At 41.4% G+C, this 14,274-nt stretch overlaps 1 protein-coding gene across 1 annotated transcript; it reads right to left on the bottom strand.

The window, feature by feature from the left end:
• Nucleotides 1-7,969: 7,969 nt before the first annotated feature.
• LOC120991771 (C3a anaphylatoxin chemotactic receptor-like) lies at nt 7,970-13,897 on the bottom strand. Its single transcript, XM_040420548.1, has 2 exons — nt 13,831-13,897; nt 7,970-9,514 (listed from the first exon to the last, which is right to left on the bottom strand). The coding sequence occupies exon 2, from the start codon at nt 9,502-9,504 to the stop codon at nt 8,482-8,484; it is 1,023 nt and encodes a 340-aa protein (XP_040276482.1). The 5' UTR covers nt 9,505-9,514; nt 13,831-13,897; the 3' UTR covers nt 7,970-8,481.
• Between the last annotated feature and the right edge of the window lie 377 nt (nt 13,898-14,274).

Below are 14,274 nucleotides of genomic sequence, written 5' to 3'. Positions count from 1 at the left end.
AGAGCCTGTGGACGGTCGGTGATGGGATTAGATACAGAGCTCAGCAGGCTGTATCACACAGGACAGGATTAGATACACATGTGAGGGCAGAGCCTGTGGACGGTCGGTGATGGGATTAGATACACCGCTCAGCAGGCTGTATCACACAGGATAGGATTAGATACACATGTGAGGGCAGAGCCTGTGGACGGTCAGTGATGGGATTAGATACACAGCTCAGCAGGCTGTATCACACAGGATAGGATTAGATACACATGTGAGGGCAGAGCCTGTGGACGGTCCGTGATGGGATTAGATACACAGCTCAGCAGGCTGTATCACACAGGACATGATTAGATACACATGTGAGGGCAGAGCCTGTGGACGGTCAGTGATGGGATTAGATACAGAGCTCAGCAGGCTGTATCACACAGGACATGATTAGATACACATGTGAGGGCAGAGCCTGTGGACGGCCAGTGATGGGATTAGATACAGAGCTCAGCAGGCTGTATCACACAGGACATGATTAGATACACATGTGAGGGCAGAGCCTGTGGACGGCCAGTGATGGGATTAGATACAGAGCTCAGCAGGCTGTATCACACAGGATAGGATTAGATACACATGTGAGGGCAGAGCCTGTGGACGGTCAGTGATGGGATCAGATACAGAGCTCAGCAGGCTGTATCACACAGGACAGGATTAGATACACATGTGAGGGCAGAGCCTGTGGACGGTCAGTGATGGGATTAGATACACAGCTCAGCAGGCTGTATCACACAGGATAGGATTAGATACACATGTGAGGGCAGAGCCTGTGGACGGTCAGTGATGGGATTAGATACACCGCTCAGCAGGCTGTATCACACAGGATAGGATTAGATACACATGTGAGGGCAGAGCCTGTGGACGGCCAGTGATGGGATTAGATACAGAGCTCAGCAGGCTGTATCACACAGGACATGATTAGATACACATGTGAGGGCAGAGCCTGTGGACGGCCAGTGATGGGATTAGATACAGAGCTCAGCAGGCTGTATCACACAGGATAGGATCAGATACACATGTGAGGGCAGAGCCTGTGGACAGTCAGTGATGGGATCAGATACAGAGCTCAGCAGGCTGTATCACACAGGATAGGATTAGATACACATGTGAGGGCAGAGCCTGTGGACGGTCAGTGATGGGATTAGATACACAGCTCAGCAGGCTGTATCACACAGGACATGATTAGATACACATGTGAGGGCAGAGCCTGTGGACGGTCAGTGATGGGATTAGATACACAGCTCAGCAGGCTGTATCACACAGGACATGATTAGATACACATGTGAGGGCAGAGCCTGTGGACGGTCAGTGATGGGATTAGATACAGAGCTCAGCAGGCTGTATCACACAGGACATGATTAGATACACATGTGAGGGCAGAGCCTGCAGATGGTCAGTGATGGGATTTTTTAGACACTGGGTGAGAAGTAGATTCCTGTCTGGGTGCAGTAACATGGACACAGGAGGTGTAGTGTGTGTGGCTGCTGCAGACAGAGCAGAATGGGGGCGTGTCCAGCCTGTGACTCATCACTGTGCAGTGCAGCCAGGATTGTGTATCAATAAAGTTATGTATTCAAAAAAAACAGGTGGAGAAAGTAAACAGATCTGCCAGAATAATGTGATGTCTTCCAGGGGGGAAGGAAATCTCAGACATGAAAAACAGGTACTGGGGGCATATGTATGGATGGTGAGGGGTGTTAGGAGCACAGAAAAAGAATTTTGATTTTGGGAACCTCTTTAACCGCCTCCGGACCGCCTAACGCAGGATTTCGTTCCGGAGACGGCAGCCCTGCGCACAGTCACGCATATATGCGTCATCCCGCGAGACGCGAGATTTCCTGTGCGCGCGCTCACCGGAACGGAAAGAGAGTTGATCTCCAGCCTGCCAGCGGCGATCGTTCGCTGGCAGGCTGGAGATGCAATTTTTTTAACCCCTAACAGGTATATTAGACGCTGTTTTGATAACAGCGTCTAATATACCTGCTACCTGGTCCTCTGGTGGTCCCTTTTGCTTGGATCGACCACCAGAGGACACAGGTAGCTCAGTAAAGTCCCACCAAGCACCACTACACTACACTCCCCCCCCCTGTCACTTATTAACCCCTTATTCACCCCTGATCACCCCATATAGACTCCCTGATCACCCCCCTGTCATTGATTACACCCCTGTCATTGATTACCCCCCTGTAAAGCTCCATTCAGACATCCGCATGATTTTTACGGATCCACTGATAGATGGATCGGATCCGCAAAACGCATACAGGCGTCTCCCTGGAGCCTTCCAGGGGGGGTGATCACCCCATATAGACTCCCTGATCACCCCCCTGTCATTGATCACCCCCCTGTCATTGATCACCCTCTGTAAGGCTCCATTCAGACATTTTTTTGGCCCAAGTTAGCGGAATTTTTTTTTTTTTCTTACAAAGTCTCATATTCCACTAACTTGTGTCAAAAAATAAAATCTCACATGAACTCACCATACCCCTCACGGAATCCAAATGCGTAAAAAATTTTAGACATTTATATTCCAGACTTCTTCTCACGCTTTAGGGCCCCTAGAATGCCAGGGCAGTATAAATACCCCACATGTGACCCCATTTCGGAAAGAAGACACCCCCAGGTATTCCATGAGGGGCATATTGAGTCCATGAAAGATTGAAATTTTTGTCCCAAGTTAGCGGAAAGGGAGACTTTGTGAGAAAAAAATAAATAAAATCAATTTCCGCTAACTTGTGCCCAAAAAAATAAATTTCTATGAACTCGCCATGCCCCTCATTGAATACCTTGGGGTGTCTTCTTTCCAAAATGGGGTCACATGTGGGGTTTTTATACTGCCCTGGCATTTTAGGGGCCCTAAAGCGTGAGAAGAAGTCTGGGATCCAAATGTCTAAAAATGCCCTCATAAAATGAATGTGGACCCCTTTGTGCATCTAGGCTGCAAAAAAGTGTCACACATGTGGTATCGCCGTACTCAGGAGAAGTTGGGCAATGTGTTTTGTGGTGTCATTTTACATATACCCATGCTGGGTGAGATAAATATCTTGGTCAAATGCCAACTTTGTATAAAAAAATGGGAAAAGTTGTCTTTTGCCGAGATATTTCTCTCACCCAGCATGAGTATATGTAAAAAGACACCCCAAAACACATTGCCCAACTTCTCCTGAATACGGCGATACCACATGTGTGACACTTTTTTGCAGCCTAGGTGGGCAAAGGGGCCCACATTCCAAAGAGCACCTTTAGGATTTCACAGGTCATTTACCTACTTACCACACATTAGGGCCCCTGGAAAATGCCAGGGCAGTATAACTACCCCACAAGTGACCCCATTTTGGAAAGAAGACACCCCAAGGTATTCCGTGAGGGGCATGGCGAGTTCCTAGAATTTTATATTTTTTGTCACAAGTTAGCGGAAAATGATGATTTATTTTTTATTTATTTTTTTCCTTACAAAGTCTCATATTCCACTAACTTGTGACAAAAAATAAAAACTTCCATGAACTCACTATGCCCATCACGAAATACCTTGGGGTGTCTTCTTTACAAAATGGGGTCACTTGTGGGGTAGTTATACTGCCCTGGCATTCTAGGGGCCGTATGCGTGAGAAGTGGTTTGAAATCAAAATCTGTAAAAAATGGCCGGTGAAATCCGAAAGGTGCTCTTTAGAATGTGGGCCCCTTTGCGCACCTAGGCTGCAAAAAAGTGTCTCACATGTGGTATCTCCGTACTCAGGAGAAGTTGGGGAATGTGTTTTGGGGTGTCATTTTACATATACCCATGCTGGGTGAGAGAAATATCTTGGCAAAAGACAACTTTTCCCATTTTTTTTATACAAAGTTGGCATTTGACCAAGATATTTATCTCACCCAGCATGGGTATATGTAAAATGACACCCCAAAACACATTCCCCAACTTCTCCTGAGTACGGCGATACCACATGTGTGGCACTTTTTTGCAGCCTAGGTGGGCAAAGGGGCCCACATTCCAAAGAGCACCTTTCGGATTTCACCGGCCATTTTTTACACATTTTGATTTCAAACTCCTTACCACACATTTGGGCCCCTAGAATGCCAGGGCAGTATAACTACCCCACAAGTGACCCCATTTTGGAAAGAAGAGACCCCAAGGTATTCGCTGATGGGCATAGTGAGTTCATAGAAGTTTTTATTTTTTGTCACAAGTTAGTGGAATATGAGACTTTGTAAGAAAAAAAAAATCAAAAAAAAAAATCTGCATTTTCCACTAACTTGTGACAAAAAATAAAAAGTTCTATGAACTCACTATGCCCATCAGCGAATACCTTAGGGTGTCTACTTTCAGAAATGGGGTCATTTGTGGGGTGTTTGTACTGTCTGGTCATTGTAGAACCTCAGGAAACATGACAGGTGCTCAGAAAGTCAGAGCTGCTTCAAAAAGCGGAAATTCACATTTTTGTACCATAGTTTGTAAACGCTATAACTTTTACCCAAACCATTTTTTTTTACCCAAACATTTTTTTTTTTTTATCAAAGACATGTAGAACAATAAATTTAGAGCAAAATTTATATATGGATGTCGTTTTTTTTTGCAAAATTTTACAACTGAAAGTGAAAAATGTCATTTTTTTGCAAAAAAAATCGTTAAATTTAGATTAATAACAAAAAAAGTAAAAATGTCAGCAGCAATGAAATACCACCAAATGAAAGCTCTATTAGTGAGAAGAAAAGGAGGTAAAATTCATTTGGGTGGTAAGTTGCATGACCGAGCAATAAACGGTGAAAGTAGTGTAGGTCAGAAGTGTAAAAAGTGGCCTGGTCTTTAAGGGTGTTTAAGCCCTGGGGGCTGAGGTGGTTAACCCCTTCCCGACATAGACGTAATAGTACATCATGGCGGCAGGTGCGTTCCTGCATTTTGACGTACTATTACGTCATGGTGATCGGGTGGGCACCGGAGCGGTGCTCGCCCGATCATTGCAGAGGCCCGGCAGTCCCTGATAGCTGGGCCCCTGCTGTATCCGCTGTACACTCCGATGCCAGCGGATTAACCCCTTCTATGCTGTGATCAGCGCTGACCGCGACAAAGAAGGGATTTAAGAAGGATGAGGGAGCCCATCAGGTCCCTGCGCTGCTGTGGCAGGGACCCAAAGGGTGAGAAAGCAGCCCGATGCCGCACAGAGGCTGCCCAATGCCTTGCATGGCATCAGAACCTGCCTCCTACGGGTGCCCAGGAGATCCAGCCCCAGGCCCGGTCTCCTAGCCAACCTGTTAGTGCATGATTCAGTGTCATACACTAACAGACAATTCATTACATAACAGATTTGTATTGTAATGCATTGCAGAGGGGATCAGACCCCCAAAAGTTAAAGTCCCAGAGTGGGACAGAAATAAAGTTTTCTTTTTAAAAAGTCAAAAAAAAGAGTTTTTATATAAAAAAATTGAAAAAAAAGAAAACACACACATATTAGGTATCGCCGCATCCATAACGACTGGCTCTATAAATATATCATATGATCCACCCTGTCCAATAAACACTGTAAAAAAATAAAAATAAAAACTGTTTAAAAAAAGCAATTTCTGTCACCTTACATCACTTTTTGCTTTCAAAAATGCAATTATTGTGTTAAAGTGAAATAAATTTAAAAAAGTATACATATTGGGTATCGCCGGTTGGGTATCACAGTAAAAAAAGTAAAATAAAAAGTGCCAAAAAAAGCAATTTTTGTCACCTTACATCACAAAAATTGCAACACCAAGCAATCAAAAAGGCATATGCCCCCCAAAATGGTATTAATGAAACCTTCACCTTATCCCGTAAAAAAAAGAGCCCCTACATAAGACAATCGCCCCCCAAAAAAAAACTATAGCTGTCAGAACATGGAGACGCTAAAATATTATATTTTTTCCTTCAAAAATGATATTATTGTGTTAAAGTGAAATAAAATAAAAAAAGTAGATATGTTAGATATCGCCATGTCTGTAACAACCTGCTCTATAAAAATATCACATGACCTAACTCCTCAGGTGAACATTGTAAAATAAAAAAAAAAGGTGCAAATCTTCACCTAACATCACTTAAAGTGCAACACCAAGCGATCAAAAAAGCATATGCCCCCCAAAATAGAACCAATCAAACCGTTATCTCATCCTGCAAAAAATTATCCCCTACCTAAGATGAGCCCCTACCTAAGACAGTTGGTCAAAAAATAAAAAAGCTATGGCTCTCAGACTATGGAGACACTAAAACATCATTTTTTTGGTTAAAAAAATTCAAGTATTGTGTTAAAGTGAAATAAATGAAAAGAAGTATACATATTAGGTATTTCCACATCCGTAACGACCTGCTCTATAGAAATATCACATTATCTAAGCCCTCAGGTGAACGCTGTAAACATAAATAAATAAAAACTGTGCCAAAACAACCAATTTTTTTGGTTACCTTGCCTCATAAAGTGTAATAATGAATGATCAAAAAATCCTATGTACCCAAAAATAGTACCAATAAAAATGTCAACTCTTCCTGCAAAAAACGAGCCCCTGCACAAGACGATCGGCAGAAAAATAAAAAAATATGTCGTTCAGAAAATGGAGACTCAAAAACATTTTTTTTTCAAAAATGCTTTATTATGTAATACTGAAACAAACAAACAAACAAAGTAGACATATTTGACATCACTGCGTCCATAACAACCTGCTCTATAAAAATAGCGCATGATCTAACCTGTCTGATAAACGTAAAAAATAAAATGAAACAGTGCCAAAACAGTCATTTTTTTGTTATTTTGCCTCACAAAAAAAGTAATAAAGAGCGCTTAAAAAGAATATGTACCCCAAATAGTACCAATAAAACTGTCACCTTATCCCCTAGTTTGCAAAGTGGGGTCACTTTTGGGAGTTTCTACTGTAGGGGTCCTTTAGGGGGGCTTCAAATGGGACATTGCATCTAAAAACCAGTTCAGCAAAATCTGCCTTCCAAAAACCATGTGGCGCTCCTTTTCTTCTGTGCCCTGCCGTGTGGCCATACATCAGTTTACGACCACATGTGGAGTGTTTCTGTAAACCTCAGAATCAGGGTAATAAATGTTGAGTTTTGTTTGACTGCTAACCCTGAATGTGTTAAAAACAAAAATGGATTCAAATGGAAAATCTGCCAAAAAAGTCAAATTCTGAAATTTCATTTTTGTTTTTCCATTAATTTTCGTGGAACACCTAAAGGGTTAACAAAGTTTGTAAAATCAGTTTTGAATACCTTGAGGGGTGTAGTTTCTACAATGGGGTCATTTTTGGGTGGTTTCTATTATATAATCCTCACAAAGTGACTTCAGACCTGAACTGGTCCTTAAAAAGTGGGTTACGGAAATCTGAAAAATTTCAAGATTTGCTTCTAAACTAGACATGCATTTAAAGCAAGTAATACATGACTTGTCTTTACTGTAAGTTAATTTTTATTTATTTGAAACGCATTAAAGCAAAGTCTCATAACTGCATCATATCTGACACAGGATATCAGGTCACATTTTGCTTTGTGACCCAGAAGTTACTGTACCAAATAATAGAACAGTTTACCTGCAAATATACAAAGATTATAGAAGCATGAGCATTGCATTTTACATATGTATTTATTCTTGCAATTAATGTACAATTTAAAATGTCACAATTTCTGATGAATCCCGAGTATGTAAGTTAAGACAAGAGTTAGGGTCTATTCACACGTCCGTTTTTTCTTTCCTGATCTGTTCCGTTTTTTCAGGAACAGATCTGGACCAGATCTGGACCCATTCATTTTCAATGGGTCCTGGAAAAAAACGGACAGCTCAATGTCTGATTTTTTCCAGGACCCATTGAAAATGAATGGGTCCAGATCTGGTCCAGATCTGTTCCTGAAAAAACGGAACAGATCAGGAAAGAAAAAACGGACGTGTGAATGGACCCTTAGGGTTTTCATGTACATCATATTTCTTATGAGGCTCAGCAGATAATGATTTACCTGGGTTTTTTGTATAAGGGCTCATGCACATGGACATCACGTGCTGCAGACCACAAATAGCAGTTCGCAATGCATGGACACTGGCCGTATGCACTCGAATGACTGGAATGGGTCTGCGATTTACAAGATACAGCCAAAGATAGGACATGTCCTATCTTTTGCTGTGTGGAGACACGGACCTGAAACGGAAACGCTTCGTAGTGTTTCTGTGGGCTTCTGATCCAAGCCTTCACTCCGAAAAAGATCTTTGGTCACAGCTTGCAGATTGCTGACCCATTCAAGTCAATGCATCCTCAGCACACAGTGTCCACAGCCAGTGCCTGTATATTGCAGACCCGTCATTTGCAGTCCAGAAGGCGGGCAAAGAACTGCATGAGCCCTAAGAGTAAAGTTCTGCCGGTCCTTGGACTGTGGCTGATATTGCAGTATTCATTTAAATGTTTCTAAGATGCAATACAAGACACGGGCATGGTCAAGAGTGGTGATATTCATAATGCTGAGGAATCTTCTTTTCTAGCTCTCTCCGTTCTGTTAGGTATTTCCTCATCGTCATCTAGATCATACTGTGCAGTCATTGCACTTTCCATTTTGTGTCGTAACGTCAGTCCTTTAACATCTGAGCTGAGCAAGACATAGATGATAGGATTTAGACAACTATTAAAATAAGCGAGGCACAAACATATTTCTTCCTTGAGAACATTCTTCCATGGACTCGCATCAGTCTTGTCAATATTTGGTGTTACAGAAGTCATGTGAAAGGGGAACCAACAGACGAAGAAGCAAATGACCAGAGCAAGGATCACTTTGAATGGCCGATTGGACTTTTGCCATCTTTTCCTGGCTCTTATTTTGAAGGCCACAAGACTATAGGAAACTAAAATGATGGTAAAGGGCAGTGCAAACATAACAATGATTCTGGTGATATGCTTTTCCCTAGGCTGTTCAAGATAGTCACTGCCTATGAGATAACGCTTTACAATACATTCATACTCAAAAAGACCTTCCAAATGATAAGCTTCATACAAGAAGCCACTAACAAGGCAGAACACCCAAATAATTCCTGAAATAAGACGGGCTAGTTTTATCTTTCTGTGTATCCTGGTCCAAAGCGGCCACATGGTGGACACACAACGGTCAAGACTGATGACCATCAGGAAATAGACACTAGTCAACATGTTTAAAGACAGCATGAAAAAACGTATGAGACATAATGTTAAACTCTGTGTCTCTAAAATTGGAGAAGACCATTCTGCAACATATAAAAAAAGGAAGAGACAAGATATGAAATCGGCAACAGCCAGGTTGAGGAACCAGACAGAGCTGACACTTTTCATCTTAAATCCGGTAATCCAGATGACTAAGCCATTGCCAATGATTCCCACAATGGCAGTGATGGTAAACACAACTATACGTGATATATCAAAATAGTGCAGCAGCTTCATGTGCAATTCCAGTTCAGTCTTCCAAGTCTCTTCAGTGAAGCTAAGGTCAATAACTTCATAATCCTCCATGAGTTTCCTCCTGTACAAGGACAAATTAGTGATAACATTTAAGGTAAAGTGTGTGGTCAGATATAGCTATACAAGGTGCAGAAATAGCAGTTGCATTAGGGTTCTGGTACTTGATGGAACCCAAAGACTTGTCTGACACATAACAAGACATCAGTATGATAAATGGCACACAGTAGGTTAGGATTATTGTTTGCATTGCGGCCCAGGAGTTTCAAGTTACCACTTATGAAAAGTGAAGATAACTATTATTATAGGACTAAAAGCAACACTTATACATTGAGTTCGTATTGTATTCCATGTATTCTATGATAAAAAAATAAAATAAAAAAATCTAATTGGGTTTACAACTTCTGCAGCTTCTATGTTTCCCAGTACGTAGGAGGTTGCAGAATACCATTCACAGTGAAATCCATCAGATTAGCTCTCTGGCTTGGTCTCCAGCCCACCTCTCTACTCATGGATAATCTTCTAAGCTTATTTATGACCAAACCAAAGTTGAACTTTAATTTAGTGAAATCAACTTAGAAGACTGTTCAGGAGAGGAGAGAAAGAGTGTATGATGGATTTAAAGGCAACCTGCTATGTACTGTGAAATGTAGAATAGAAGCCAAATTGTGCACACTTTTCAATTAAACCCAATTATAACTTTATTTAAATTACAAAATACTTTAAAAATTATGCAAAGATGTACATAGCCTTTAAGGAGCTAAAAATATTAGACCCTTCACGTCTGTGCTACAATTAGACAGACCTACAATAGTGACAAAGCTTCTGCTTGTAGACCTCGCAAACTACGGTTCAAAGAGCAAATCCAAGCAAAATATTATCCAACACATACTCATCGGGGAAATAAATTGGTTTAGTCTGAGATCAGAACTAATTGTCTACAAAGGAGCAAAATGCCGTAGGGCAAAAAAATATATAATGATGTGACTATAGGGTAGAGGGATCAGCTCTGATTGGTCCATCCTCTTTCCTAGAAGGTGTTGAGAAACTCTGAGGGGCTGACATCTGAAAAAAAATATATGTTTTTAAGCAAGGAGACAATAGATTGTCCCAAGGCTCATGGAAAAATGTCTGGTCCTTCAGTTCTGGTATCAAAACATGCTGCCATAATGTGGAGAACGTTTTGTTCTTTGTTATGAGTATCACTGATTTATATGCACTCTAATGTCACAGAAATTGGTGAAGGTTTAACTTTTTGACTCCACTACTGTAATGTCCTGTTTATTTCTCCATGACTTGTCAGGAGGTCGCTTCATTGGTTTATAAGAAGAAGAACCCATTGAGATGTGTAACAATACTTTACCTGGAAGAACCTTTCGTCTTTTGTGGTCTTGCATAAATTACAGGCTGTAGTTACTTTAGGTTGGATAAAGGCACTTATCCATCAAGTTTCCTTTTTTTGCAACCTGTTGTAGCTTCTGATTCAACAAAGGGAAAGTAGCACCACCACCACCACCATAACTTATGCCTGTACAGTTGCAGTCAATTTAGCCTCATGGAGGTTGAGGGGAAGGGGTAGGAGATCCACACATGTCCATGAGTCGTGTGTGTAGTATTGGACATTAGCACAGTTTGCTAGATTCAACATTGTAAATGGGTTATCCAGGTCCTAGATATAGATAACCTATCCTTAAATGGGTTGTCTCACTTCAGAAAATAGCATTCCTCATGTAGATAAAGTTAATACAAGGCTCTTACTAATGTATGTTGATTCTCCATATTGCTTCCTTTGCTGGCTGAATTCAGTTTCCCATCACATTATACACTGCCCATTTGCATGGTTATGACCACCCTGCAATCCAGCAGCAGTGGCCATGCTTGCACACTATTAAAAAAAAGTACTAGCCTATGTGCGCTCCCACGTCCCGGTCACCAGCATTTTTTCCTATAGTGTGCAAGCACGGAAACCGCTGATGGATTTCAGGGTGGTCATAACCTTGGAAACGAGAAGTGTAGAATTTGATGGAAAAGTGAATCCTCCAGCAAAGGAAGCAATATAGAGTAAGTGGCTTGTATTAACTTTCTCTACATGATTAATGTCACTAGTCAAAGTTACAAAACCCCTTTAAGATGTGCTATCCATATCAGGTCATTGGGGTCAGCACCCCCACTGGTCAATGGTTCACAGCAACCCCTGGAGTTGGAAACAACACTGAGGACACAGACGCAGATCATTTTGAGGGACCCCTCAACTTTGTTTTTATCATCAAACATATCACTGATAAGATGAATAGGATATAATGTAATAATAGAATAATGGAATATAATATTACAGAATGATTGGGAAGCGGCTTGGATAGAGAGAAGGCAAATGAAGTTCTGTGGGGATAGATTGAAGGTCATTTACTTGGACTGAAGAAGCAGAATGTAAATCTCTTGGTAAACGACCACTGTTATGGGTGGGCAGTAAGCTTAAAGGGGTTGTCTGGGATTTTAATATTGATGAGCTATCCTCAGGATAGGTCATCTATATCATATTGACGGGGGTCCGACACCCGGCATGAAGGTAAGGCGCACACAGTGTGCACGTGCCGTCTCCCTACTCTCTTCCTGCTGCTCTATTTATGGCAAAGCAGCAGCGAACAGGAAGAGAGACGGGATACGGCACGTGTGCTCTGCGTGCACCGTCTCCTCATACAGCTGATCGGCGGGGGTGCCGGGTGTCCGACCCTCGTCAATCTGAGGGTAGGTCATCAATATTAAAAGCCCAGACAACCCCTTTAACTATTCAAACCAATAGCCGGCTCTCAAGTAATCCGTATAGAGTTTAATAACACATTAAAAACAATTCAGATTATCTAAAAACGCTTAAAATCACAAACATGGTTCTTATATTTCCAGTTGTGGAGCTCACACAAATTGGGATTGAATCCAATTAATAAAGTGCGGTATGTATAGTTCATTCCTCTCCGTTCATGTATAATGTGTAAGTAATGCCACTGCAACTTAATATTTTGTGCTTAATCTCATAGAGCTGCCATAATATAGTTAGTTGTTTAGTTAGCCGCATAGAATGTATTGCGGTTTCACGCTGCCTACCGATACCCCGGTTCGTCCGTTCTATCGTGTGGCCGTAGGTGGATGCATGTCTAGCTTGCTTTGTGTTTCCTCCTGCTCCGCTCCTCTCTGTCTCCTGCAGATTGCTGGGGCTTGCAGTCCGTACTTGTACTCTCCGCTCGGCACGTTTGTTAGCGCATGGTGGGGAAAATCCCAGGACGCCAATCTCCACTACTTCATTACTTCACGGAATAGGCATTCAAAAATAATAGAGGTATATTTGCAATACTGCCATTTACTTCTTGGATGCCAGATGCGTTTCGGAACTATAAGGGTTCCTTCCTCAGTGGTAAAAGTAATATAAAATGAGGGACACATTGCTTCTTATATGGAGCCAATGTAACAACACAAACTTGGACCGGACTGTGAGTTTTCTCTTTCTTTCTATACACACATTGCGATATTATTCCTTTCCACCTTTCTTGATTATATATTCGAATACTCGCCGCCCCAAACATTCAACATAATGCAGCGCTCAAGTACTGCACAAACAACAAAAAATAGCACCAATGATCAAAAAATACATAGCACAGTATGATTGTAGGTATTTTTTCGACCTTATTAACTACAGTGTGTAACTATGTAGATTATCCTTGCATAAATCCATAGCAAATAGACTCAATTGGCAAATAATTGGCCCCAAGTCATCTACAAATGGGGGTGTTGTATTGTGATCCATGCTTATGTCTGGACCAACAGGATGATCTTTAAGACTCTGGGTCGCGGGTGTTCAACCCTTCGTACTAATAAAAGCCACATTTCCAAAAGTTTGTCTAATTGCTACATAATATTCCACCTTATCAACTATGTAACTATAACATAGTAACATAGTACATAAGGCCGAAAAAAGACATTTGTCCATCCAGTTCGGCCTCTCATCCTGCAAGTTGATCCAGAGGAAGGCAAAAAAAAAAATGTGAGATAGAAGCCAATTTTCCTCACTTTAGAAAAAAAAAAAATCCTTCCCGAATCAGAATAACTCCCTGGATCAATGACTATGTAGATTAATCTGTGAATCAATCTGAAAGAAATAGACTCAAGTGGCAAGTAACTGGCCCCAAGGTCATCTCCAAATAGGGGTGCTGCATTGTGGTCATTGCTTATGTCCGGACCAACAGGAGGATCTTTAAGACTCTGGATGTCCGGTGCTAATAAAAGCAATTTTTCAAAAGGTTTGTCTAATTGCTACATAATACATGGACAAATCATTGAAAAATACACAGAATCAATGGAAGATATTAAAATATCCCAACGGTAACTCACCTAAAAGTGTGATGTTTTGAAAAAAGGTCAGTAAAGAGCCCCTTCTATCACCCGCGCTGGACGGTTCTGCTACAAATTGTACTGTATGTTTTGGTTTTGTAGGAGTCAAAAACAAAAGCTAAACATGGTGATGTCCTCCTGATGTGCGGATGTCAGATGTGATAGATCTGTCTTACTGATTGTGAGAAGAGAACATGACAGTGAGAACAGAGAGATCGCTGTTTAGATTATGTAGCTGTACTGGCCCATACTTCCCTACTTTGTTGGCACTCGATAGATCTTTAACAGCAAGTTGGACTTTCAACCCTAACATGGATCTTATCAAATACAAGAATTTGCTTGTACATATAGTGCCTTGAAAAAGTATTCATACTCTTTTCCACATTTAAATGTATTGTATTGGGGTTTTATGTGATAGACCAAAGCAAGAACAAGTATGAGTGA

This window comes from Bufo bufo, chromosome 1, assembly GCF_905171765.1.
Source record: "Bufo bufo chromosome 1, aBufBuf1.1, whole genome shotgun sequence".
Classification (NCBI taxonomy): Eukaryota; Metazoa; Chordata; class Amphibia; order Anura; family Bufonidae; genus Bufo; species Bufo bufo.
Note: the sequence above shows the minus strand (reverse complement) of the source record. Positions and strands in the feature narration are given on the sequence as shown.